General features: G+C 47.3%; 1 protein-coding gene across 1 annotated transcript in view; it reads right to left on the bottom strand.

Annotated features, from left to right (window-relative positions):
* tspan9a (tetraspanin 9a) overlaps positions 1 to 26,075 on the bottom strand; it is a gene marked incomplete at its 3' end in the record, with an annotated part of 65,389 nt that extends 39,314 nt beyond the window's left edge. The window contains 1 exon segment of the mRNA XM_053427995.1: positions 25,030 to 26,075. Coding sequence (XP_053283970.1) covers positions 25,030 to 25,398 — 369 coding nt within the window.
* Positions 26,076 to 26,392: the final 317 nt, after the last annotated feature.

Raw genomic sequence — 26,392 nt, 5'->3', positions numbered from 1 at the left:
ACATCACGCACACGCCTGCATGTGCGACTTGATATATGTACACAAGGGCATGTTAATTATATAAGCAAGGAGCAACAAGCTGCAGGGTTTATTTCCCACCGTAATTTGTTATCCCGCCGTGGAATAAATCATAAATTACGATACGCAGAAGATATAAGAATTGTTTTATTCTGGATGTGCCTCTTACTTTTTAGATCTTCTATTATTTATGACGCAATTTATGTTGGAGATACTTTATCCTTATCCAGAGGTAATTAACCCGGCAACACAGACGTGAGGCAGCCACTGGGATCTTCATGGGGGGGGGGGGTATTGAAACTTTGAAAGGATATTGATGAAAGACTTAAAATTAAAGGGCGCAAATAAAATGTTCGGAGGGAGAGAGAGAGAGAGAGAGAGAGATGTCCGTATTTAGGAGGCATGGACGTTGTTTTATGGGCGTCGTTATTTGTCTGATGAGAGCTGTCTCGCCTGTTTACTCCCCCGTCCCATCTTCGTCTTCATTAGAATGTACTTGGTTGTTGATCCATGCTGTAATTTTAATTAAAACTCCTAAGGAAGCAAAGCCGAGAGAGAGAGAGAGAGAGAGAGAGCGGCTCGACTGCTGGAATAATGTTTCCTCACTGTTTTTCTATTAGAAATGGCCTCTTCACAGATTTCAGGTCAGGTCTGAAAATAAAGAAGCTGCTGTTCTCCTTGAACCTGCCGTTAGACCATCTGCAGCAGGAGCACCACGGATACACATGACACGTTGTGATGTCTTCATTTCAAAGTGCACAAAAGATGCCGCAAACCACGGATGGTGAATTGAAACGTGACGGTGGAGCACGCTGCGTTATGAACCGGACTGAGCTGCCGGGTCTTAAGTGATGTTTTATGGATTGACATTAGGAAGCAGACAGCTGTAAACTCAGCTTAGGTCGAACGCACACACTTCTCCTATTTAGTGAAAGCTCCGGCTAAGTGCAGCATGAGGGACGTTTCGGGGGCGTGCAACAGGAAAAAGGTCCACACCCGGGACCCTTGCATAATTCTCTTGCATAATTTCCCCCCCCTTTCTCAAATCCTCCTGCATCATCTTAATGTGGAGTAATTAATGAAGACAACTTTGCACCCGGCTAATTGAAATTCTGCAGAGTCAGTCTCCCCAATGGAAGGAGAGGGAGAGGGAGATGGAGATGGAGAGGGAGAGAGAGGGAGAGAGGGAGAGAGGGAGAGAGGGAGAGAGAGGGAGAGGGTAAGAGAGTTTTAAATGCATCTCTATCCTCAAGTGAACTCTGCTAAAAAGCCCTTGCAGTACACACACACTAACACGCGCACACACAGACAGGCGCACACACACACACACACACACACACACACACACACACACACACACACACACACACACACACACACACACACACACACACACACACACATATATATAAGTGTACAAAAAGCCCCTTATGTATATTTGTCACCACCTGAACAATATATTCTCTTAAGGTTTTTCCAAATCCAATTTGAGATGGCATCTCCCAGTGCGGGGGTTCGGCGCTGACACACGGACCGGCTGAGAGAAAAGGACGAGCAATTATGATTCAGCAAGGAAAGATGAAGGCCTCGATAAAAATAAAGACTCTTCCTTCAGAGGCACCACGTGGGATAAATGGAAACCTTGCTCTTCCTACACATTCCCTCAGCTTCCTTTTCTCACCCTTCCCTTCTTCCCAACAGGCAGGTGAGCCAACAGCCACTGCTTCTCCGTATGAGATTCAGAATTTGGCTTACAACGCACTCTCTCAAATTAATAATGCATTTCTTTACATCAGTGCACTGCTTGTTTGCAGTGGTGCGTTTGCTCGGCCTGAGGTAATCGAAGCCGCAGCATGTAAAGACCGAGTCTCAGTCTGCAGAACCATGAACTGGTGAAACTGGTGGTCGTAACCGTGAACACACTGTTATCATGATCATGGCATTATGGCGGCTGTGGCTGAGGGGTAGAGTGGTCGTCCTCCAACCTGAAGTACGGCAGTTTGATTCCCAGTCTGACCCATCTGCATGCCGAAGTGTCCTTGGGCAAGATGCTGAACCCCGAATTGCCCCCTATAGAATAACAAAGTGCTGAGAATAGATGCACTGTGTGAATGTGTGTGTGAATGGGTGAATGTAAAACTGTACTGTAAAGCACTTTGAGTCATCAAGACTAGAACAGCTCTTTATAAATACAAAACCATTTACCATGATAAACCAGCCACACGTACTCCACAGCACCGAGTCTGTTTATTCTAAACGTGTTAATATGGAAGGTGTCACGTGTCCTCGGGAGCTGTTAACAACACACATGCAAAGTGTGAAGAAGACATGACGCAGGGTTCACAAGATGCGCCACATGGAGAGAGTCTGGCAGAGACGTTTCTGGAATCAGTAAATAGTGTGTTCATTAAAATGAAACGAGGCCTTTAAGGTTTACGTGTTTAGTTACGTGTTTTTGTGTTTTTCCACAAAGACGAGAACGCTGATAAACGCACAGAGACGTTGTGTAATGGATTCTTTCCGCAGACGTCTTGAACAAACAGACTCGTCATGAAAATTTAAAAAAGGCAATAAAAGAAAATGTTATTCAGGGCGGCGAGTAAATGCAATTGTGACTATATCGCGCTGTCACATCAGTTGCATGCATCATCATTTCATCTCGACTAAAACAGTCATTACAGGAGTGAAACACTCCATTTGAAAATTGTTGTGCACATTTCATTTTCCTCCTGATTGGGTCGGCCTGTGGAGCGATCCAGCCTCGGCACAGCGCGCCAGGGACAGAGGATTGCATAGAGGGAAAAACAAAAAAGGAAAGGTCACACGTTGGAACCAGCCGGAACATCTGTGGCCAGACGTGCAGTTAATTAACAAGAGGCTTGAAATGCTTCTGGTCACTGTTTGGAGGTCTCTTTGAGGGAAGGAAACTCTGCGGTGATGAATAAAAGATGCCGTGGCGCGTGCCTTATCAGGATTGTGTGAGGACTGACTGCAGCCCAGTGAAGCTGGAGGAGCCGGCCCCTGTTTCATTCCCGCTCGTGTGCTGCAGAGGCAGCGTGCACATTAGGATTCTGCCGGATGACGGCTGGGTTGGGATTCTGAAACGGTCCGCCCGTCTGCCTGCACGAGCAAAACACGACCGAGACAGTGTGGCCCCGATGAAGAATCACCTGCTGCTAGAACCACATCTCCTGTCTCTGCTGCTATAAGACAAGCCGGACTTCAAAACAAGACAAAGTGACATCTAAATTGGCACTTTGGGGTTTTGGGTTGTTTCACAGAGCACGGCCCGCGCCTCTCATATGTCTTTATCCTGCCGAGGCGGAGAGGTGTTAAGATTCGTATTCCTGATGTAGCAGAGCTGATATGTGAGTCTGTACCGGCTGGACTGAGGCAGAAGCAAAAGGAAGATGGAGAGAAGGAAAGGATGAAACGAGAAAAGAAATGATCTTAAAATACAAATAATTGGTTTGATGTCGAGGCGCCCGGGTTGTTCGTGTGAGTTCTCCTCATCATTATTGTTCTGGTTGCCTTTGGTTCTAATGAGATCCACTGTAATCAGCAGCAAATCAGCTCCCCTGGGACACAGCAGGGAGAATTAAATGGTCGGACTAACCACGGAGGATGAAAATGAAAATTAGAGCTGACAAATCAACATGCGGCCGGCACCCCCGTTGTGCGTTTGGTAGACCTGATTAAAATGAAAGCACACAAACACCCTGGAGTCTAGTGCGACTAATCTGTGCATCTGACCCAAGCAGCCGCACGTGGTCGAGGATAAGAATACTCCGACGGTGCGTGTCAAGACTCTCCTCTCTGGGGCTTCCTGATCACAGCTGTACAGTCGGGATAATTGGGTTGTGATTAAATGAGAACTCACTATCGTCAGGTCATCGTGCTGAAATCGGCGAATCGCCACTGGAAATAGGCTACAAGGAAAAAAAGAAAGTAGCTCTTCTGCATGATCGCCTATCGAGGGTAGTTACGATAAAAACAGTAAAAATGTGCACATATGCATGCACACACACACACACACACACATGCACCCATGCACACACACTGCCCCTCTGTAAGTGGGCTGTTACGGGAACTCGCTTTGACACATCACTGCGTATGGTTTCCATATTCTGCCCAAAGGGAGACTCGCCAAGCTGCTCACTTCTGAAATATTAAGGCTGGAATCCATTGTACAGTGCTAATTCGAGAAAGTGCTGAAAAGGGACTAAGAAATGGGGGGTGGGGGGGGTCCACCGTAATTTTCTTCACCCCTTTCATCTGTGAACAGAAATTTTCATCTACATTATGATTTAAAGTGTTATAGCAACACAGGGTTGGTTTTTTACACCTTGAAATAATAACTGCTTCAAAGGAAGTTTGTAATGGTTTAGTTCTGACACCAGGGAGAGCAGCATGTGTGTCAATGCCACAGCGCTGGAACTCTGTGCTTTACGCCATGTACGTCACACAGCAAAAACTAGACCCTCAGCTAGTAGCTGGCAACATGAGACAAGTAGATCAGGAGGAAGCAAGGAAGACGAACGAGCTTGAATATCTGTGCACAGTTTACACGCTGTCGAGTTTACTGGTTTCTTCTCCTTTAAGCTTGCCAGGGGGGGGGGGGGATACAGCCTCAACTCGTATTTAGGACACTCCATTATGCATTCCACGTGCAGGGGGGAGCCGAGCGTGAATCTTGCATCGTGTCCCTTTAATAACAAATAAAACTGGACTCTGATATCTTAAATGCTTTGTCAATAGGAGAAAAAAGAAAACAAAAGAATTTGCATATTCTGGTCTGCAGGAAGTCTCAGTGTGCGTGTCAGCAAACAGACCGACCTCGTAAACAAACTGTGGGCCGCAGATCTAAAGCCTCTTTCATTTAAATTATACGATGCCACGTAATCTTTTTCCTTGTGCTGCTGCCAGATCGGCCTCATCTCGACATTAGCAGGTCAATATTAATAACCTTAGACTGCTCCTGTGGAAAGAGGCCAGGGCCGGGACAACAACAACATAAAAAAAACATGGCCTGCAGAATAATCTATTTACCACAACTTGCTGATCTCACCTGCACCGACAGCGTGCTCACTTGCTATCCGCCTGCACGGTTATCAATAATTAACGATTGTGTCTCGGCCCCTTCCTCGTTATATTCCTCTGCAGGATAACTACCTCTGTGTGGACGCCGGGGGGCTGATCCCGGCCTGCAGTGCTCCGCTTTCCCACTTCAAACTTTAATCTCAATCCTATTATTTCATTTTTTTGCTTGTTCTGGCTGTGGAGCAGTGATGAGGCTGCGGGAAAACGAGGAGCAGAAGCCCGGGTAGCTGATATCTCCCTGTTTTTGTTTATTCACAGGGGGGTGGGGGGGGATGAGAGGGTGTATAAAAAGGTGATTTATATTCTGGACAATGATAAGGTAAAGCCTTCTAACAGCCCTCTGCTCTCGGTGAGAGATAACCAGGGGCTGCGTGTGAAGAGCATCCCTTCTAGTGCAAAAATGTTGGGCTGCCTGGGAAACTCGGTGATCTGTGAAGCTCGGCTCTCGAGGAGGATTGATCAATACCCCTCCCATCTTTACTATTTTCCCTCTGAAGCTCAAAGAAATCTCCACCGGTTGCACCGACACAGAGGAGGTGTGAAGCGGAGGCGGGCGGCGGTGGGCGGCGAAGGCGGTCAATTCAATTATCCTTATGTCAGAGCACATTTTCTATTCTAGACAGCCGGCTAAATCCCTCGCTAAAAAGGGCTGCCTAATACGTTTGGATTGCTTTGAATATGGAACGGGTCTCAAATGGCACAGATTCATCTTTATCATAAACCTTTTCTTGTGTGATTTTTCAACAATTTAGTTTTTTTTTATATATATACTTTGAAGTGTCAGAAAATGGCCAGGCCCATAAAAAAAAGGGTTTGACAATGCAAATTTCTCTGGGGATTTAAAAAAAATCGGTGGGAGACATCATCTTTTGAATGTGTGTGCATCCACTTAGGAGCCTTTTTCTGTCTGAGTCACTGAGCCGCGTGCAGGGCTGCGCTGTGTGATAACGCAGAGAGCTCGCGGAGCAGGAAGTGGGGGGGGGGGGGGGGGGGGGTGAGGGGAGCGGGGGGGGGGGGGGGGGGGTATGTTAGCTAAAAGCACAGGATGACAGAGTCAGAGAGGAAGGAGTTCGAGTCTCTGACGTGACCCAGACTCTGGGTCTCTGTTAGGAAATGTCAGGGGCACTTGGAAATCCGAGACGTGGACAAAGTTCACCGGTTTATTATCAGGTAGGAAAAAAACTAGAAATGGCCGAAGCTGAAGGACGCAGTGGAAATAACAGGTCGTGTTTTAGGTTCCTCACCTTTCAGGAAATGGGGCTTGAAGGGAAATCTTTATTTTTCACATTATCAGTTAACATCAGACTGTAATTTCAGTTTTCGGTGATAAAAGGCTCTTTTTTATGTTTTATGTTTCCTTTTTTTTATGTGTCTGTGCTTTTACTCCGATGATTCAGTTATTTCCCTGAACGCCCTCAGACACATTCTGGAGTAATGGGCGTGAACGTCAGACCTGTTAACTGGAACAGTGTTTATCAGACTGCACTGATGTTTACTCACTGGAGAGGGATTAACAACTTTAAACCTCTTTCACCAGATTTTTTTTTTCTTACCCCCTAAAAAAAAACAAGCCACTGAAATTATTCCTCACAGTTTGACACCACAGGAAGAAAAAAGCTCTCATTTGGTTTTCACAGATCTAAACGGCGTGACATTTTAATTCGCGAGTGAGAACCAAAATAGTTTATCAGGCTCATTTTCTATCAGGCATTTCCTCCGAGGTGAAGAGAGCTAAAGCTGTAAGTGTTAAAACAAAAGGCTTAATCGCTTTATCTGCATGAGTTTGATGAGGAAATGGCCCATCAGGTTTTTCTTGATTCTGCAAAACTGACAATATCTGATGTTTAATGTGGTTATAAAAAAAACAACTATATTCATCAGAGTGAGAGCTCTTGTCACTTTGACCGGCGGAATATTTACAGAACATGAAAAATAGAGCTCAAAATAAAATGGGGGAAATGGAAGGAGAGAGGCAGAGTGCTTTTTAATGACCTTTCTTCAGAATCTGTTCCGGTGTGAAAACAGCACGAGTGTCTGTTGAGAAAAAAAAACGTGTGAATCAAACCAACACGTGTTTTTCTTTTCTTTTGCAATGGCTGTGAAAATTGATATTCTAAATAACAGCAGCCACACATGTAAAAAGCCTGGATGCCTGTTGTTATTCCGAATGAATACTTTCTTTTCCCGGGTGATGAACCAGCAGTGGGAAGCGTCTCCCAGAGGTCAGGATAATAACAAGTGTAACAAATATCATGACTTTCGAGCTAATCCAGTCCAGCCCCTCCTGCACTCCATCACGACAAGGTCAGCTTGTGTCCAACGCACAATGTGGTGCACATCAGGGAGGAACAGGGAGATATACAAAGCAGAACGATGGCTCGGGAATAGATTCAGAGTGAGGAAGAGGAGGAGGAGGAGGAAGAGGAGGAGGCTGCTCTGTAAACACCTATTCACAACGTCTGCTTCTGTAGTTTTTCTTCCTCTTCCTGTAAACACCTCTCCTGTGTGTGTGTCTGTGTGTGTGTGTTTGTGTGTGTCGCTCTCAGCTCTTTCCGTACACAGACAGCTCGTCATCCAGTGTGAGCCGCCCCCCCACAGCAGGTATCACTTCTGGCAACGTGTAATATTCCATTCAGACGTGGAGTAAATCCCGGGCTTTGTGCGTCTGGCCCGGGTAAACAACATCTGACATTTTGCCATTTTGGCGGGATCTTCAATCACAGGGAGGGTGACGCAGAGGTTTGGGAGTTTTTAATTAGGCGTTGTTTATATCAGGCTATAATCATTTTTTAAATTCAATTTACTGCAAAATGCAGCCTGGGGAAAACAAACTGGGTTGTAAAGGACTTTGTTTGATCGTGAAGCTCGAACAGGAACTTTTTTCAGCCTTGTTTCTCAGCAGGATTTCGCAAAAACTTCAGAACAGAACTCACAAAACTCGGTGGAACTCGGGGATATGGGCCGTGCAAGCCCTTTTCTGGACTCTCTGGACAAAGAGCACATTTCCACAATATCTAACACTTCTGAGATATGGTCCTTCTTCGAAATCTTCCCAGTTTTCCCAGGAGATGACAAAGAAAACCAGGAATAATTATTGAACTGATATCTGAGTGCGATTTGGTGCAGCTTCACTGAATTCAAGGTGACTGCTGGTGTCTTGGTGGAGGTATGCGCTCTACTGAGAATATAGTTATTTCGTATTTTGGTCCATAAACCTCAGACAACACTGGGGAAATGCACGTCACACTCTACAAAGCGCACGTGAGGATATTATCAAACATCTTATTTTGTCCGCCCGGTGTTTGAAAACCTTCAATTAGCAACAAAAATGTAATAAACAAAAGAAAATTGCGTGAAAATTGATCAACTATGCAACTCATTTATTGATGTTGGAGGTGATTTATGTGGAAGTCAGTTGACACAATAATCTCGGGATACAAAATTTGCATTTAGATAGATGTTTCAGATATTTTCTCTGAAGGAAGCTGTTGCTCTTCCTCAGTCAAAGACGAGCTTCGGGACAGAAAGAAACATCTCCGTCTTCACTGAGCCTTCATTTCATTTCAGTGTGTGTGTGTGCAGTGCGAGCGTGTTTGTGATTGTCCACGTCCGTCTCCTTGTTAGAGCATGTGGAGCCCGCCTGCTGAAAGTTTCCACACCTTTATATTCAGGCAGAATGAAGGTCTGTAAAAGATGCTTCTGAGGTGCAGTCTGATGTCTCTGCCACTGAAACGCAGCGAGGAGACGCACAACAGAGCAATCACGCCGCACAAACAAACACACACACACCGGGGTAGGTGCTGCTGAGCCGGTAAACTGCCGCGCTAATAAGAAGGAGGAAGGATTCGACAAACACGACACAAGCCGCCGAGTGCACTGGCAAGTAAACTGGCAAATATTGTTGCTGGGCTTAATCTTTAAGTCGTGGAACAGCAGCTCCACTGAGAAGACAACAGAAGGAGCCAGAAGTTCAAGAGTAAAGCAGAAGTTCCCTGAGAGCAGAGCACAGTCCTCCCATTCGCCAATTACCGCGGTCGGGGGAAACAAAGAGATCCCATCGGCAGCCGCGGGCAGCAGTTAGTTGGGGTGGTGGGGGGGGGCACAAATCTCTCAGCAAACCGTCCTCTCAAGTCTAGACATAATGGAATTCTCCACCTAAACTTGTTTGTGCGACTGCCCCTGACTTCTCTCACTCCTCGTTTGGAGTGTAATGGAACAGCCCGAGTTAGGAAGCTTTGGATAATATCAGAAAAAGATATTCCACCACTCCTGAGTGTGGGGGGCGTGTCGTCTCTGGAGCTGATAACCTGGGCTGCTGCACACACACACACAAACACACACACAGAGACACACACACAAACCATGTGTAAACACCACTTCATGCTCATACCCCACCAACCTCCAGCTGAATTTGACGGATTAAGAAACGAGTCGACTTTGAGCTGTGAAACCCGCGGCAGAGGTTCACCCCCCCCGCTGAGGAAGCTGTGCACGGAGGTGTTTAGCACAGATGTCATCGTGACATGACACGTTTTATCTGTAAAGTTCCTGAAATGGGCTTTTTTTAGGCAAAATGCAAATGGCAAACGAGAAAAGATAAGTCTTTTGAAAAGACGATGAAAAGCTCCGGAATCTCGGGAGGAACATGGAGGGAATTGAGCCAAACTGCTTTCCTTCAAGAATCAAAGCACATCAAAGACATCCAGCCGCCTCTGTTGCAACAGGTGTCTGGCTCCTCCCCTCCTCGCGGCTCCCCGTCTTCCCGCCTCGGCATGCTAATAACTCCGGCTCTGAGAGTTGGCTTGTTTACCCTCGAAGTGGCTCCAGATCCCACAAGCATTTAAACCAGCGCTGTGCAGGGCGTCTCTTCAGGAGGCCACCTCGATGGATCCAGATACGGTGCTAAAGGTAGCGGCAGATAAACATTCTGCTCCATCTTAACCCCCCCCCCGCGATTGCCAAAGAGACAGGGATGTCTTCAAGTGGTTTATCTGTCTGTCCACCTGTCGAACCTCGGGAAGGACATAAGAAGCTCCGGCCCAGTTAATTCGCTCCATGCCTCCCTGCTGTCTCGAGCGGTTCCCTCTCCTGTCCTCTTTGTTCCCTAATTGTCCTCCGTCCCCGGGAGTTTGGGGGCCGGCATAAAAAAGAAAAGAGTGACAGGTCTGCTTCACTCGGCGCCGTACCGCACAGGTGATGCTTGGAAAGAAGCCGTCCCATCGTCCCCGTGTCACCGCGGGACGGCTGCCAACAGATAGCCGCCTCTATCTGGTTTTGACAGGGACAAATGAGGCGGAGGACGGAGCTGCAGCTGATCGGTGCCATCACGACTTATCGCTGTGTCCAGAGGCCATTTCCAAATTGAGGCCTGCTGATCATGGCAGCTGCTTCTGTGGCAACATTTGTGCCTCGTGTGCAGATGAAATATTCAGCCGTTCACTTTTCCATTACATCTTTTAGAAAAAGACATTTTCCTGAGAGCTTGTATTACCAGGCTTAGACTCTCTGGTTGCTTCCCATTTGTCTGAGTTAATATCAGAAAACATGAGTGTTATTAGCACAGATGCTTTGGGAGACATTTGTTTCCTCCTGAGCTGCTTGAGTTACCTGGTGTGCACCCGGATGTGACTGGGTATCTGCGGTGAAGTGGCTCGTGCCAGCTGCAGAACACAGGACTTGTAAATCTTAAATGAGTCCACAGACATAACCACAAACATTGTTGTCTTTGAATATTTCAATCACGAGAACAATGACTAGAGCAGAGTTTCACTGAACTTTTCAGCTAACCCCCAAAATAACCAGGCCCCAGACTCATGACCCCCAAGATTTAAACGGATTTTGATTTGAGCTACTTCAAGTGCGGTCAGAAATCTTAAGTCTGATGATTATTTGGATTTAATTTGAATTAAAAAACGTAAAGGTTTTGGAGCAATTACGTATAAAACATGTTATTAAGAATATTACTTAAAATTGTATTTAATACCTGTAAATCAAATTCCGACCCTCCTCCTGTGTCTTGAGACCCTCTTCTGGTTTGGAAACCACTGCATTACAGTCCTGTGAGTTCCCAGCATAGAGGGTCAGACTGTGGTTGACATCAGCTGCTCGTGCAGGACACATTTAACAAGAGGCCATACTGTTGCCACGATTCCACAATTTTGTCCATGGTCCGCTCGCTCTCATTGGCTGTTATGGGTTTTTCTGATCACTCGCCCAATCACTGCTCAAATCCAGTGTTTGATATTCGGATTATCTCTGTTAACCCCTCACACAACAGGATCCTTTGGTCAGATCATCTGTTCATCTGCCACATTTCCCTCTGGTTTGGGGCCAGCTTCAATGGTTTTGAGACGATCAGCCAGTGTGCAGAACCCTAGACCCTCTGCACTGACTCTCCTGGGATTTCAACCATCAGTCACATTGATGGAGGGGACAGCATTGAGCTCTAATTGGAGAAATTTAACTGTTTGCCTAACAATGTCCGTTAACGTCCTTTTTTCAAAATAAAATGACGTCCTCTTACCTCCCCCTGACTCTCCTCACCTCACATTAACTCGTCTGTTAGCGATGACCTAATTTCCATTTCCTCCAGCGTCCCTCGCCAACTTTAATCACATCTTACTCCGAGCAGTCCCCGAAAGAATAGCTGCGTGTCAGCTTCTGCTAACGGGAAAGACGACAGCGAATGAATTAATAACAACCGCTAGAAATGAAAAGAGCAACTCAAAAGAGGTTATAGTTCTTGAAAAACCACATCTAGAAGCTGTGTTGTAAAAAATTCAAAACCCAGACAAGTGGTTTAATATAACACGGCAGAATTAAAACACGGCAAAAGTCTGACCGGTTTTAGACCATTTTCTAAAAAAGAATCTCAAAAATGGACTCACACAGTTTATCCACGCTGTCAAAAGAAAAACTGAAATCTATTCCCCTGTGTCTCTGAGCTGTGACCGCTTCATGTCCCCCCTGTGCCAATAAATAATAGGTCACATTACCGGTGAGGCCGAGACAAAGGTTTAAATTGTTTGACAGAAAACGCACCGGCCCGTGAAATGTCCCCATTTGAATCCATCCCACTTTTCCACCTGCCTCTCATCACACGCCTCCGCAGAGGGGGGAAGCTTTTGTTTGGCGGGCTGATCCGTCAATCACACGCTGTAGGGAACAAAGGGGGAGAACAGTGATTCCAGCTGAGATGTATTATCAGAGTGACTCTAACACGTGGATAGATGCACAGTCGGCTGTGAGATCTGTCGGCGAGTGCCAGAGCAATTAGCCGGAGGAACTTCTGTTCACGTCCGGGTTTAGGAACTACAAATGCAAGAATCTAAATGGACGTGGGTATGAATATCCATGGGCTGCTCCTCCCTGACCTGGACTGCTTGCTTAGTGCACTGGAAGTCAACAGGATGCATAATGCACAAACACAGAAATGTTGACGTTGAACTGTACTGAGCTCTGCACTATACTCTACTCCAGCCCGGTGAATCTCAATGGACACAACAGCAGCAAGCATCCGTGTTGGACTCGGATATAATGAGGATCTGCACCGCTGCAGCTTGCACCCCCCCCCCCCCCCTCCCCTCCCTCCCTTGCCTCCCGCGTAACGCAGCACCGACGGGAGAGTGAAGCTGTTTTCGAAAGCATATTGATGTTTTGTTTTTCTTTCTTGCCGGAGCTCGTCCTGGGCAAATAAATGTGTCTCCGAATGAGGTTATTCTTGTCTCGGGGATGACAGTGGAAACTGCTGATCACAGGGGGAATCCTACGGGCGATAAAGCCCCCCCCGCTACCGTTAATATGAGAAACAGCCAGAATCCCGAGTCGGTGTGCGTTCGAGAGGCGACGTTGGATCAGCGGCTAAACCGGGGCTAATAAAGCCATTGTTACGGCGGTTGCTTTTGAGGAAGATCGTTCACCACACTGACGGCCACGGCCCACTTGTGACTCATCCACATTATATTTCTGTTTATTTAGGCCTCACAAATTTAAAAGATGGGCTCAAGCCAATTTTTAAATCAAGCGAATAGCAGAGAAAATCCGTCCATCTCTCCGACGGACCAGAATAGAATTAAACAGAGACAATATCCCCCCCCCCCCCCCCCCCCCCCCCTTCCCTTACATCTCTTTTGCAAGCTAAGCACTTCGGTGAAAAACGGAACTGTAGCAGAGGGGGAGGAGGGCGAGAAGGGCAGAAGATGGAGGAGGGCTTTGCAACCGAGGTGAACAGAGATGTGCTTTTATGTGCCAATTACTGAGCTCTCAACAGTATTGACAGACGGCGGCAAACAGACATGTCGACCTTCGCAATAGGCGAGATGAAGGGCCGCTACTGTCCTCGTCTTCATCATGAGGACACTCCGTCATCCACATCATCTGCTTTTCGCAACTCAATTAGTCTCATGTCCTGGTCATGAGATATGAAATCATGTTTTTTTGTTTTTGTTTTTTATTCTCCTGCTCTGGAAAGAACTGGTTTTCAACATCCTGCATGGAGATGATTTTAAAAACAGGGCCTCAGTTTGTGTAGGACCACTGCAGAGACTCGTGGCTGTACATGTGTCTCACACGCAGACATATAGGGAATCATCCGATGAATATATGCAGGAGGTCCGCTAATTCCAATATGATTGACTAATTACGCTCATGAAGCTCGGAGCAGCTTTACAGATTTGTTTTAAACTCACGCGTTTTGAGATGAATAATGCAGAGGAGGAACCTAAACGCGGCTGTATGTGCGGCAGCTAATCAGGCCGGGGAGTTCAGAGCTGTCGGGGGGGGGGGGAGAAAGCAACTTGTTTATTTTGTCAGTTTAATTCCACTGTCAGTCTGCCGCTCTCTGGGTACACCTGCCTTCACTTTTCATCTAATTCTAGAGCGGATGATGAAAAAAAAATTGCAGAAAGATGAATTATTTAAAGAGCCAAGGTTTCCAGGAGTGAAACCAGTTAGGTTCCTGTTCTGGATGCTACATCGGTTTGGACAGCAGCATTTATTCGGCCCGAAAAAATTGAAGTTGATCGAAGGCAGCTCATTACAAAAATAGACACAGCCTCACTCTTGAGATGGGCTTCAGTCAAAATAGACATCGACTCTGCTTCAGTGTAAATTAGAGCCAAAGCGGAAGTGCCTGCAAACTGTATTATCTCAAATGACCAGCAGAGGGCGACTCCACAGGTTGCTAAAAGATTCAGTTTCTATTGAATTCTAAGAAAAGATGACTTCATTTATAACTTTACTTAACATTTAATCAAGGAGTCATGGTATAAGTGACTAGTTTCAACCCTTCTTTAATAAAACACGATGCTCATTTGATAAATTATGGTTCAATTTGCAGTCAAATAGACGATAAAGCTCGCTGTACACTGTGGCGTCACTTTGTGATTGACAGCTAGTAGCGTCCAATGAGTGCGGGCTGCAGGTGTAGTTAGTTGTGCAGCGTTTTCGAGCTCTCAGTCACGCTCAATTTCCTCTTCTCAAAATATGGCAACTTCTGGGTTTCCAAAAAAACACGATGCCGCTAGAACAAATGCCAAAGTTCAAGGCTTTAAAATGAGTGAAGACTGATGCATTGGAGTTCAGATGCAGCCTGAACTCACCCAGCAGAGCTTCTCTGTGTTGTCAGGGGCACAACTCATCCGTAAAGGTCAATGCAACAAAGCTTCTTGTTTATGAAAGATCCAGCGCGGCGCCGCTCTCTAATCAGGCGCCAGCTCATACGTGACAAAGACGCGTAATTAACGGTGTGCAGCAAATTATGGGCTAATAAGCAGCAATTCATCAATCGCTGACGTGCCACCTAACTGCAAAACAAGTGGGGTGACAAGTCGGGGGGGGGGGGGGGGGGGGGGGGACACTCCGGGAAATCCAGTCTCTTCTTCACTCATCCGTTTTTTTTCGGGCTTAAATATTTCAGGAACTGTTTCCAGCGGTTAAGCGGCATTGATTTCTGCCCTGGTTCCTCCTGAAATTGACCAAATGTTTTCTCAAGTTTGCCCCCAGGAGGAGAAACAAATGGGACATGATGTGGACGGCAGGGAAAGAGAAGAGAGAGAGAGAGAGAGAGAGAGAGAGAGAGAGAGAGAGAGAGAGAGAGAGAGAGATAAAGGGGGAGAGTAGCATCTAACAGTGAGGGTGACTCACCTCTTGGGGGGCTGTCATCAAACATCAATGTGTTCACCTCTCCCGCTCGAGGGGAAAACGTCCCCCCCCCCCCCACCCCCCTCTCTCTTTCTGCCTTCATGCTTCACTTCCTCCCACCCGGGGTAAAGGGAGGGACAGTGTTGTTTGGTCTCGGCCAGTCTGTCCTCTCAGAAGGGGACTGGGGGGATACAAATCTGGCCAAACCCGTCTGTCCCAGTTCCCTCTGCACAGCCGCAGAACCAGCGTGAGCCCAGTTGACGAGCTGTCGTGTCGGTGATCCACACTGACGACAGTCCCGCTCTGGAGTAGGTGAAATCTCTAGCAAATGGCCGGGGGCGTTAATGGGCTGACCCCGGACACGCTGTCCTGTCCCTCGCTGATACTATCAGAGGATAAAGTACAGTGATGGGGATTTGTGAGTGCACTAATACACACACACACACACACACACACGCAGGATAAAAAGGTGCATGTTAATAGATACACCGGCTCGCTGCGGATGAATGAGATCATTCACTGAGGGCGACGGTGACCCCATAATCGACTCCTCTGATTGGTCTCCTCTCCGCCACCTCGCTCTGCCCACAGCGAGCGCCGGGCCTCTGTATTCCACTGCCATCCCAAGTCGCCCATTACTGAAGCCTGGGTGGCTTCATAAGAGAAATGGAGACATCTGTGCAGAAATAATGACGACTGACAGCGACCACAAACACACAATGCCAGTGTGTGTGTTTGTGAATGGGTCTCGACAGATTTCTCACTTATTTGACCTTTAATTAGGAATTAGATACACTAGCAAATGGATAAAACTGTAACTTATATAACATATTTTTCATATTAGATTTTTCGCTTATTTGACCTTTAATTAGGAATTAGATACACTAGTAAAATGGATAAAACTGTAACTTATATAACATATTTTTCATATTAGATTTTTCGCTTATTTGACCTTTAATTAGGAATTAGATACACTAGCAAATGGATAAAACTGTAACTTATATATAACATTTTTCATATTTCTTCCATAGTATTCATCAACAGTGGCTTATGCATTGAATTAGATTTAATTAGATGAGGTCATGCACATGAGCTGAAGGTAAACTCGCTCGTGGCTGTTTTTCTGTTTGTGCCGCATCATTAAAAAACGGCTGATGTTTCTACAAAGGATGAATTCATAACCTGAACGTGAACAGCAACCTGACCCTTCGTCATTTCAGGCGATGACTGACAACTTTTTTACGATCGTGCTCTCGCATATCCAGCCTGAGATAAAACTGTCAGGTCGTCTCTAAAAAGTAAGATGGGAGACATCCCCCTGCTCCCCCGATTGAATACCAAAGAGATGGAAGGAGGCTGGTTTCCTACGCTTCCATTTTATATAAGACTTTGCATGCTGCAGGCAACCAGACTGCCTCAGATTTCAGATTTCAGGAACACATAAAAACCCTGATATCTCCTGGAACAGAGCAGATACACAAAGCGAATGCTCTTTCATGTCAGCGAACACGGCTCGGTAATTGCAAATTGGTGTAAAAAAATAAACAAGCAGAACCGTTTCTGTGTGATAAGACTCTGGCAAAGTCAAGGGGACAGTTTAAAACCTGCAATAAGGGAGAGAGACTTAATCTGCATGCAGGAAGAATGGCAATAATCCCTATTAGGTGTACACAGCCTGTCAGCCAGACAGATATCTTGCCACTGTGTAGCTGCTGGAGGATCTCGACGAGCGGCTGCTTCTCCCTCTTCAGGGAGAATATCAGAGCCGGTGGTGAGCGCACACCTCACGCACATCAAATACAAGTGGAGCTCAAATTGGATCCGACATAACGAGAGCACTGCAACAACCTGCTCTGATGAAGATCTGGGTTTCGCTTGTGGAAGAAGAAAAAAACACACAACACAAGACAGGCATCCATTTCAAATCACAACAAACAGTCTAACTCAACGGCTGATGGCGGGAATTGCACATTATGTCGCGTACATGACTTGAAATTGCCCCCCCATTAAAAAAACACCAATAAAAACAGGTCAGGCACTTGCAGGCGATCATGTACACGGAGGATGTAATAATGCATTTCCATCTAGAAGAACTGCGATGCGTTAGATTTTACGACTGGGTTGCAGCACGGCAGTAATCTGCGGCGGTTCTGCTAAACAAATCAATATTCCCTCTAATGTTCAGGGGCATAAATCTGTCTCTCATTTGTCGCGGCTAACAACGAGGACGAGTGTGTGCTTGTTCCCCCGCTGGAGACGGGTCCCGGGCCTATTACCATGCAGCCAGTGTATTCTCCGGTTCCTGACCCAGATCCGAGAAGAAACGGCACATTTAAAATACACACAGTCAAAGTCAATCTGATATACAGGGATTTTAAATGTGTCGTTTGCACGGGGGCGGTGGGGGGTCGGAGAAGGCTTTTTTCCCGAGAGTGGAAGATAGAGGAGGGAACGTGGGTTGTTTGAGTCGGGTCCTGATGGGAAAAGAACCCTCCACCATCAACCCCAATTGAGTCAATGGAAGGAGCAGCCCTGGGGGAAATACTGTAGAACTTAGAGGGAGAGAGAGAGAGAGAGAGAGAGAGAGAGAGTCATTGATGCATCCTCTGCCCACTGCTGATAACCTCTGGAGAACTTAGGGAGCTGCACCACATTGGATTCTCTTGGACCGCGGTTTCGATTCCACATCTATCAGTATCTCTCCGAGCAAACTGTTTATCCAAGAAGTCCTGTGCGTTTGCAGAGATACTGTAGAGTACATCGTGCAGGCCGGCTCTTACACACTGTTTTTGATATTGCTGATTTTATCCCATCGAGCTAATCAAACATGAGCAGGAACAATTTTGTTTGCACTCAGAAGACCAAGAAATAGGATATTCTCTAAGCCGCCGGAGCAGAGCCGGAGGAGGAAGCATTGATTGCACCGTGATTTGCCTTCAGGTGTCAGAGAATATGCTGAGTAGTTGGAACTGGCATGCTAGTCCCCCCCCCCACCCCCCATCTACATTAATTCACTGTTTAGGGGAAGATTAGCATTGATTGGTCTTCCTGAGGTGAAAATAGAGGGTGAGAATAGAGAGTTTAGAATCAGTACTGCAGCACAAGAACATAAAAACAATAACCCTTTTTCACATCTGCAAGGCTGCTACATTGAAAGCTCTGACTTGTTTTGGCTCCACCGAGATTAAATAAATCATAGGGTCGAACCACAAAGTGAAATATTTCTCTGCACATCTTACAAAAGGCCGACAAAGCAGTAAGAGAGATATTTGTCACAGAGCGGCACTGCAAACCGCTCTTTAAAAGTTTGAGCCGGGGCCAGGACCACGGCTCGTGTGGGACCACCGGCTCTACTGTCACAAACAGGATGTGTGAAATGTTTTAAAAGCAGCAGAAACGCCGCGATAATTGCACTCGACTTCAGAAACGCAGATTTCCGACTGCTGCATCTCCACAGTGCCACAGATCGCTTGATGACACCAATCACTCTGCACCACATTCAATTATGACACACAACCACCCCCCCCCCAACACACACACACACACAATAGTCTCTGAATTGTTGAACTGCTTCCAAAACACATAAAAACGACATAAAGGAATACATTTGACATTTTGATCAACGACCCCAAAACAGCATGTGTCCTCCACCACACTGGGGTGGAGCCAAATCCGCATTTATTGACCACAGCACGCCGCCGCCTGCTGCCACTATTTGGCAAATCATCTTTTCAAAGGATCTGCTTGTGTATGCAGAACTAATGACACTCGTCTCTTTTCCCCTCGTTCACCCATCCTCTCTTCTCTGAACTCCTCGGGCCTATATTTAGAAAAAGCGAGCTCACTGGCATTTTTTTTAATCGCTGGAGCTGAGACGTGAAGCTGAATCTTGGGGCCGAGTGTTTACTGGAGAAGATTTACCGAATAGCTTGATGATGACAAAATTCTGCCAGTGTCTGTTTTCTCATTTCCCCTCTCAGGAGACCATAAGTCATGAGAGAGGTGCACATCTCAGGAGAACGGGGCACTAGTGTGTAGCTCTGTGCAATATGCTTATATATATGTATATCTTGTGGCAATAAAAAATAAACTCTATCGTTTATTTTCACCAGTCGAGTCTTTGAAACACATCCAGGACGTTGCAGGAGACAATTTACTGTTTTTCCCACCATGTGGATTGAGGGAGATAAGCTAAGACGTGTTTCACACTCGAGCAACAGGTAATGATGATTCCTTATCTGGACACCAGATGAAATGACCTCGGTAGGTTTGAGAGACGTATGTCCTATCACACAGCCGTACTGGTGTGTAGAGTGAATGAGGATGAGTGGAACCTATCACACACTGAGGTCATCTATCGGCTTTGATGTACTGATTTCCTCTAGCTACAAGCTCTTTCATTTGTTCCCAAGGTGACTGTCTTCACGTGTCAGATTCAACACGCAGCCGACACTGTAGCATCGGGGGAGAAACTTTTTATATCTTTTATCTTCTATATATTTTTATTCAGAAATGTTTATGTCAAATTAAATGTTACTCTGTATAAATATTGGAAAAAAGTGAGTAAATAAGAAGTAAACAGTGAGTAAATATATACTGGTTTTCTATTTTTTATTGCCTTTCCTATGTATGTTGTATTTATTGCGTTTTTATGTTATTGCGTTTTTATGTCCTATGTTCATTGTATGCACCAATTACCAGAGCAAATTCCTTGTAGGTGTACTTGGCAATAAAATACTTCTGATTCTGAAACTGTACCTGCTGCGCGGTCACCTTTTGCAGAGCAGTAAACTTCAAAACTTCACTTCTGAATTCCCCAGAGGAGCTCGTACTGTGTGAGTGGCATCAACTTAAGGAAACTATGGTTATTTTGCGAGGGAGGTTATTTAATCTTTGCCTTCGCGAGTTATTAACTCTGCAAACTGAAACGTTGCAGTTTCTCATCTCCTCGTGTGAGTCGTAATCACCCTTTGACTAAACCAACAAACAAAAGCAACGACTCATCAAGTCTGAGGCCCCGTCCAATTCAAAGCGAGGGTGAATGATGGGGTGGGAGGCGTAATCCCCCCCCCCCAGCAGGAGCACCACCTACCAACAGCAAAAAAATAAATTAAAAACACTGCACCTTCATTTCTAACGCTCTATTTCCTCGACCCCCTAGAGTGAAACATGGCGACTCTGTATTCCAGTAGATCTGCAACATGAGCTAATGAGCTCAGCGGCGCTGCACCACACGGCCGGGAAATCGAAGCGGCCGAGGAGCGGCGTGTAAATTACGGCGATCTCCCGAGACGGAGCGCCCGGACAAAGCTTGGACACACGGAGATAGTTCACCGAGCGGGTCGGCCAATCTGAATCAAGGCCCGGCGCTCTGTGGGGGGATGCTAATTACAAAGGCTCCAAATGATGCAGATGCGTGTAGATATAATGATTTTCTTCATGTTAATGTTGCAGAAAAATGACGAGAGCAGCTCTCGGAGAAGACGCTGGTGCATTGGATAAATGTAAGATGTGTAAATGTTTTCTGTAGATACGGATGATTCTGAAAGACGTATATACCAGGTCTGGTTGTATTGATTGGCTGAGGTGAACCCCTAAAGGCCCTGGTATTGATTCAAGCCATTGAACGCCTATATGCCATCATAGCTGGAGGTGTGAGATTGACACCGGCTCTGGTTTTGCCACTTCAAACTCAAAGCCAATTTCAAGAGCCCGCCCCTCATGGTGGATCGACTGAATTAAATGCATGTGACGACTCGGCGTGCCTCAGCTTGTTTCATCATCTCGCAGAGCGGCCACTCAACCCTCATCTGTTTCCCCCCCCCCCCGCTCCCCAAACCTTGTTTCACCTGGCAGTGACTGATGGAGTTCAGCTGTGCCTCTTGTGTTAGAGAAAGAAAAGAAAAGTTTGTTATAATGCACATTGAGCCATAAATAATGGCTGAACTTTTCATGTGCCGATCCGGAGAATGAGAAACAGGCAAATTGCTCTGGCACCTTTGATTGAAATCCCCCGGGGGGGGGGGGGGACAGCCTTTGTGAAATGCTTTATGGTGTTTCATTCAACCAGACACAGACGTTCACCTTCACACACACACACACACACTCACTCACACAGACACACACACACACACACACACAATTTCAGGGATTCAATCAATAGAAAAACTAATCTTCTGTTGCTTTGGACCAAATCGTTCATAAGTCCTGCAGCGATCCCCGACGTGAGCACCAGGTTTCAGGGAAGTCTAAACACATTTGAGGTTTTTCTCTCCTCCAACAGAAGAAGTGGCTTTGACTCCACCTGCCCTGTTGTACTCGTAGGACAAAACCGCTGAGACGACACTTTTCTTTTAAATAAGAAAATGAAATGAGGTATTTTTGATGTGGTTTGATAATGGCCCAGCTGGGACGGCTACGGCACAACCTATCTATTACGGTGAAAACAAGCTTGTGTGTGATGTTGCTTTTTTTTTTTTTTGCTTTTCCAAAAGGTGGCCCGGTCTCACTGGACAAGATAAAAACGAGCAGCGCTGGACAGTAAATTGAATGTTGAAGGGGAGCGATGAACAGAGGAGGCTGCGGGTGGAGGACCCACTGCAGAGTGAGAGGCTGAAATCCCAGGAACACCATCACTGATGTGCTCACAGGGCTGACTCCGATGGGGCTTAACATCAATCACCCTATCAGGCCGCTCGAACAGTCCCTCGATGTGTCTGTGTGTGTGTGTGTGTTTCTGTGTGAGCACAACACAACAGATCCCTCCCTCCACCCACCTTCCCTATAAAAACCACACACTTCCCTAACACCGTCATAGCACAAAAGGCAAATTAGCTTTTTGACGATTGTTGGCCGAAGGAGCCGCCCTCTCAATCCTCGGCAGCGCCACCCAATACTGCTCTAATCTTCCCACAACTCCCCCTGTGGCTCAGATTTTTCCTAATCCCTCATAAGAAAGAGGAGCCAGATGGTCGTGAACAACTGCTGGGGGGAGGTGGGGGGGTGGGCTCGAGTATGAGCGCATGTATGGAGATGCCTTGAGTGCCGGCCGCTGTTTACCTTGTGCCTCAAGTTACCACTGGAAGCCATGGGAAGCGCAGGGTGTGTGGGTGGTGAGTGCGCTAACCAAGGATGGCTGCTACGTGTGTGTGTGTGTGTGTGTGTGTGCAGCATGTTTGCAGCGACAGAAAGAAGAGACGCCGGCTGCACCTGGTGTTGGAGCGGCGCACCGTCCCCCCCCCCCCCCCCCCCCCCCCACCCTTCCCTACCAGCTGCGGTAACCTTGTGATTCCTGGAGCATCAGAGGCGAGCACTGCAATCCCAGGGGTGTCAAGATACAGCATGCCTCTAACCTTACCTATCCCTGTCTCGCTCAGACACACTGTCCCCGACCCCTCGCCCCGAAGAGCGGATCCTACATTCCCACAAGCCCTCACCTTCACACCGCGTGCTCACTGCAGAGCCACGGTCCAGCCGGCCTGGTCAAGCAGATGCCAAAGAGCCTGGAGCTGTCACATTCTGATGGACTGGGACCCAGCGGCCACATGCTGCATCATAACCCACACATCAAGCCGCTCTCCTCCCACGGGACGCTGATTAAACTGTTATTAATTTGATCTGCTGCTGGAAGGGAAAACGGGAGAGGGGGAAATGTGCAGGGAAAGGAGGGAATGTGCATGGTGGGTGTTCATTAAGGGAACATTACCAGGGTAAAAAATTAATTATTGCACAGCAGGAAATGCGCCGCACTGGGAGAAGTCCACAGCCACTTAGGGTCTCGACAAGTCCTCACCAAAGGGAGAGCCGTGGCTCTCTCAGGGATTGCTGCATTACACGCCTGTGGAGGCCGTGGGGCTTGACTCCACATGAGGCGGGGGGGGGGGGGCCACCAGCCTTGAAATCCAAAGCCTCTTTTCACCTCCTTATTAGTGGTGTGCAGCAGCCGGTTATTAGTGGCAGGGTTTTTGCCACTGAAAAGGGTTAAACACAAATTGAGCCTGGAAAGAAACTGGGAAGTAAAAGCCTCGGCGTAAATCCTCTGTGACCGGCCCTCAAGAAGAAGAAGCAGATCATAATGACCTCGTGACCTCTTCTAGAGGTGGATCCTCAGCAGTGCACTGACACGGCTTCTGATCTATAAAATGAGCCCAGCCGGCTGGAACTGAAGCACATGTAAAAAGAATAATTAGAGATCTAATATTTTGACTGTTTGGCTTCTTGGGCTATAAAAAAAAGGCAATTTCTGAATTGATGCCTTCAATAAGGAAAATCGTGGATTTTTAAAAACTGAAATACCGTTTATCGATCATTTGGCTGATAAACCAAAACGCTTGGAAACTCTGACTCAGTAGTGATGCCAAACCTCGAGCGCTTAATTGAACTCCACATTTACTGACTGGGTTCTAAAGCGCTGCTCACATCGAGGTAAGTCTGCATCTGCATTAATGAATCCAACATCGTCTCCCAGTTTCTGACCCTTTCATTCCCTTAAAACAAACACATGAAGGAGGAGGCACACAGAGGAGCCCCTGAGCCTTTCCTGTTTCTCTGCCAATCACCCTGGCTGCTGCCTCTGTGGCCTGAATAATGATATGAGGGTGACATGGAGATTTCACCCTCAGACACCAGAGACCCTTCCCTGCTGCTGATGCAGGGTTGCTCACTAGCAGGCCTGTCCGTTTTCAGACATGGAGGACAGCCATCGAGACAGATCTCACTTTGTGTGCTGCATGTGTACGTGTGTGCGTTTTAAAACGCTGGCCAGTTCACAGCTGGGCTCCGGCTAATGCCCACTCCGCTGCCTCCCGTGTGCCCCAGTTAGCAGGGCTCACAACCCAGTGACATGGTGGGCCGTGGTTGGTGGAGGCCCCCCAGTGATGGGATGTTTTTACGCTTCACGCTTCGCTGCATTCAAAACACAAAAGCCTTGGCCCCGTAACCCATAAGCCCTTTAATCTGTTCTGTAAACATATCAAGGGATGCCCACTTTGAAAACAAATGCCCATGCACGGGCAACAATCAGAGGCTAGCACACGCTGGCCAGGTTTCTGTGAGTGAATTATCATTTTCATCTCTCATTAAGGCAATAACCATCTTAATTACACCCTGAAAACACAAACATTTCAGCCATCAAATCCAGATAACAACAAGAGCGAGAGATTCTTGATGATTATTCAAATTTTCAATATCGCTGTTCATATTTTACCCCAGAGACATTCTTCATACACGAGTAAAGCTTTCAATGAAGCCCACAAATCACATCAGCTCCCCCCAGAACCACTGGCTCACCACCTCACCACCTCAGCTCATATTGCCAATGACGTATTGTGTTGCTCATCAATGTAACTGCCCGGTGGAGGCTTATTCTATTTCACTTGCATACCGAGAGCTGCATTACAACCTCATGCTCACCGTAAATCACACAACCACGTGAATGTGTGACCCGAACGAACCCACTCCCTCCCTCAGCGCCACAGTCCCAGCCCCTACCTGCCATCCCCGGACAGTCACACACAAAAGGGGGACCTGGTGCAGCGCCATCCACTCTGTCATGACATCCAGGAATAGCAACACGCACAGACAGGAGCAGGCACACACACACACACACACACACACACACACACAGCCTGATGTAAGAATCAGAAACGCACTATTGCACCGACAACCATCACTTTATCCTAATGCTTCCTGATTAACATTTGAGAAAGTTGTTGCACGCGAACAAAGTGCGATGAGCGAAAAACACACAAAAACAATAAATCAGCCACTTACCCAGAAGATGAGATTGAAGATGAACATCATATACTTCAAGCAGCAGAGGCAGCCTCGTGCCATGTTGCACTTCTTGAATTCTAGAAGGAACACAAAGGATAGATCCAGGTAAAACACCACGTATTTGCTGCCTTTGGGTGTGCTCGGCTTGGCGTTGGACTTGTCCCCCGCGCTGGGATCAGCTGCCGCTCCAGCCTGTCCCTGCTGTGCGTTTTTGCGCGAGCCCGTGGAGCCGTAGAAAGCACCGGCGGTGAACCCCCGGCCACCGAAGGGGCGGCCAGACGTGGAGGCTTGGGCAAAATCGGAGTCACGGCTGTCTACTGAGGGGCTACGGTGAATGGCTGACTCCTCACTGCTGGACTTCTCCATGCTCTAGGGCTGCAGCTGCTGATGAAGGACTTCCCGACGCACAGTCTAACATAGTCTCTGCAGAGATGACAGGACAGAACAACTCCACCCTCCACAGCTCCACTCTCTTCAGGGAAGCACCGGCACATCCACTTTCACAGTGCACGGATGGATCAGACTCTGCAGCGCTCAGACGCCTCGGCCAGGTTCAAGTGTCTCCTGCTCGCAGTGTGGAAGTGATCCTGCTGAAGAAGCTGTGCAGGGGGGTCCTGTGAGGAGCATTACCCTAACCCTGATGACAGGACTGCCTTTCCAGGAAGAAGTCACAGCTCTGCCTCTATCCCCTCATGTAATATCACTCTCCTCCTCTGCTGCTGCTGCTGCACCGGGCTGCTCCGGTGGGACTGAGACCCCGCTTGAGTCCCAGCTGCTCCACTTCCACGCTCTGCTGCTGACCTGGTAACTTTTCTACCCCCCCCCACCTCCTTGCTCTCCTCTCCTCTTTCCACTGCTCTGCTCCTGCTCTGTCCTCCCCTCTTCTGATGCGCTCTCGCTCTTCCCTCGCTCTCTCGGAGTGTGCCTGTCTCCTCGAGTGTGCCGCTCTGCAGCTCAGCCGCTCCGTCCTCCTGCACTGCCTGTGCTCTGCTCTCCCAATAGAGCGGCTCTGGCTGATGTGCTATTATCGGCGGACGCGACTAACGGGCATTCCCTCTCCCCCTACAAGAGTGCTGCCCTCCTCCCTCTACTCTCTCTCTCTCTCTCCCTCCCTCCCTCCCTCTCTCTCTTTCTACCCCTCCCCACTGCTGAACACACAGCCAATGCAGCAGCTGCAGCCAGGAGGCGAGCTCCTCCTCTCCGCTCCCTGTGTCTTTAATAAGCCCATCACTGTGTTTTGCCTTGACTATACATGTTCAGCAATTTCATCTCTGCTGTCGGGGGAATTGAGGAGGGTTCAGAGATGAGCTGAGCAGAAATGGAAAACGCAAACAAGCAAACATAAGAAACATTAAAGTAC

Source organism: Pleuronectes platessa, chromosome 7, assembly GCF_947347685.1.
Source record: "Pleuronectes platessa chromosome 7, fPlePla1.1, whole genome shotgun sequence".
Lineage (NCBI taxonomy): Eukaryota > Metazoa > Chordata > Actinopteri > Pleuronectiformes > Pleuronectidae > Pleuronectes > Pleuronectes platessa.
Note: the sequence above shows the minus strand (reverse complement) of the source record. Positions and strands in the feature narration are given on the sequence as shown.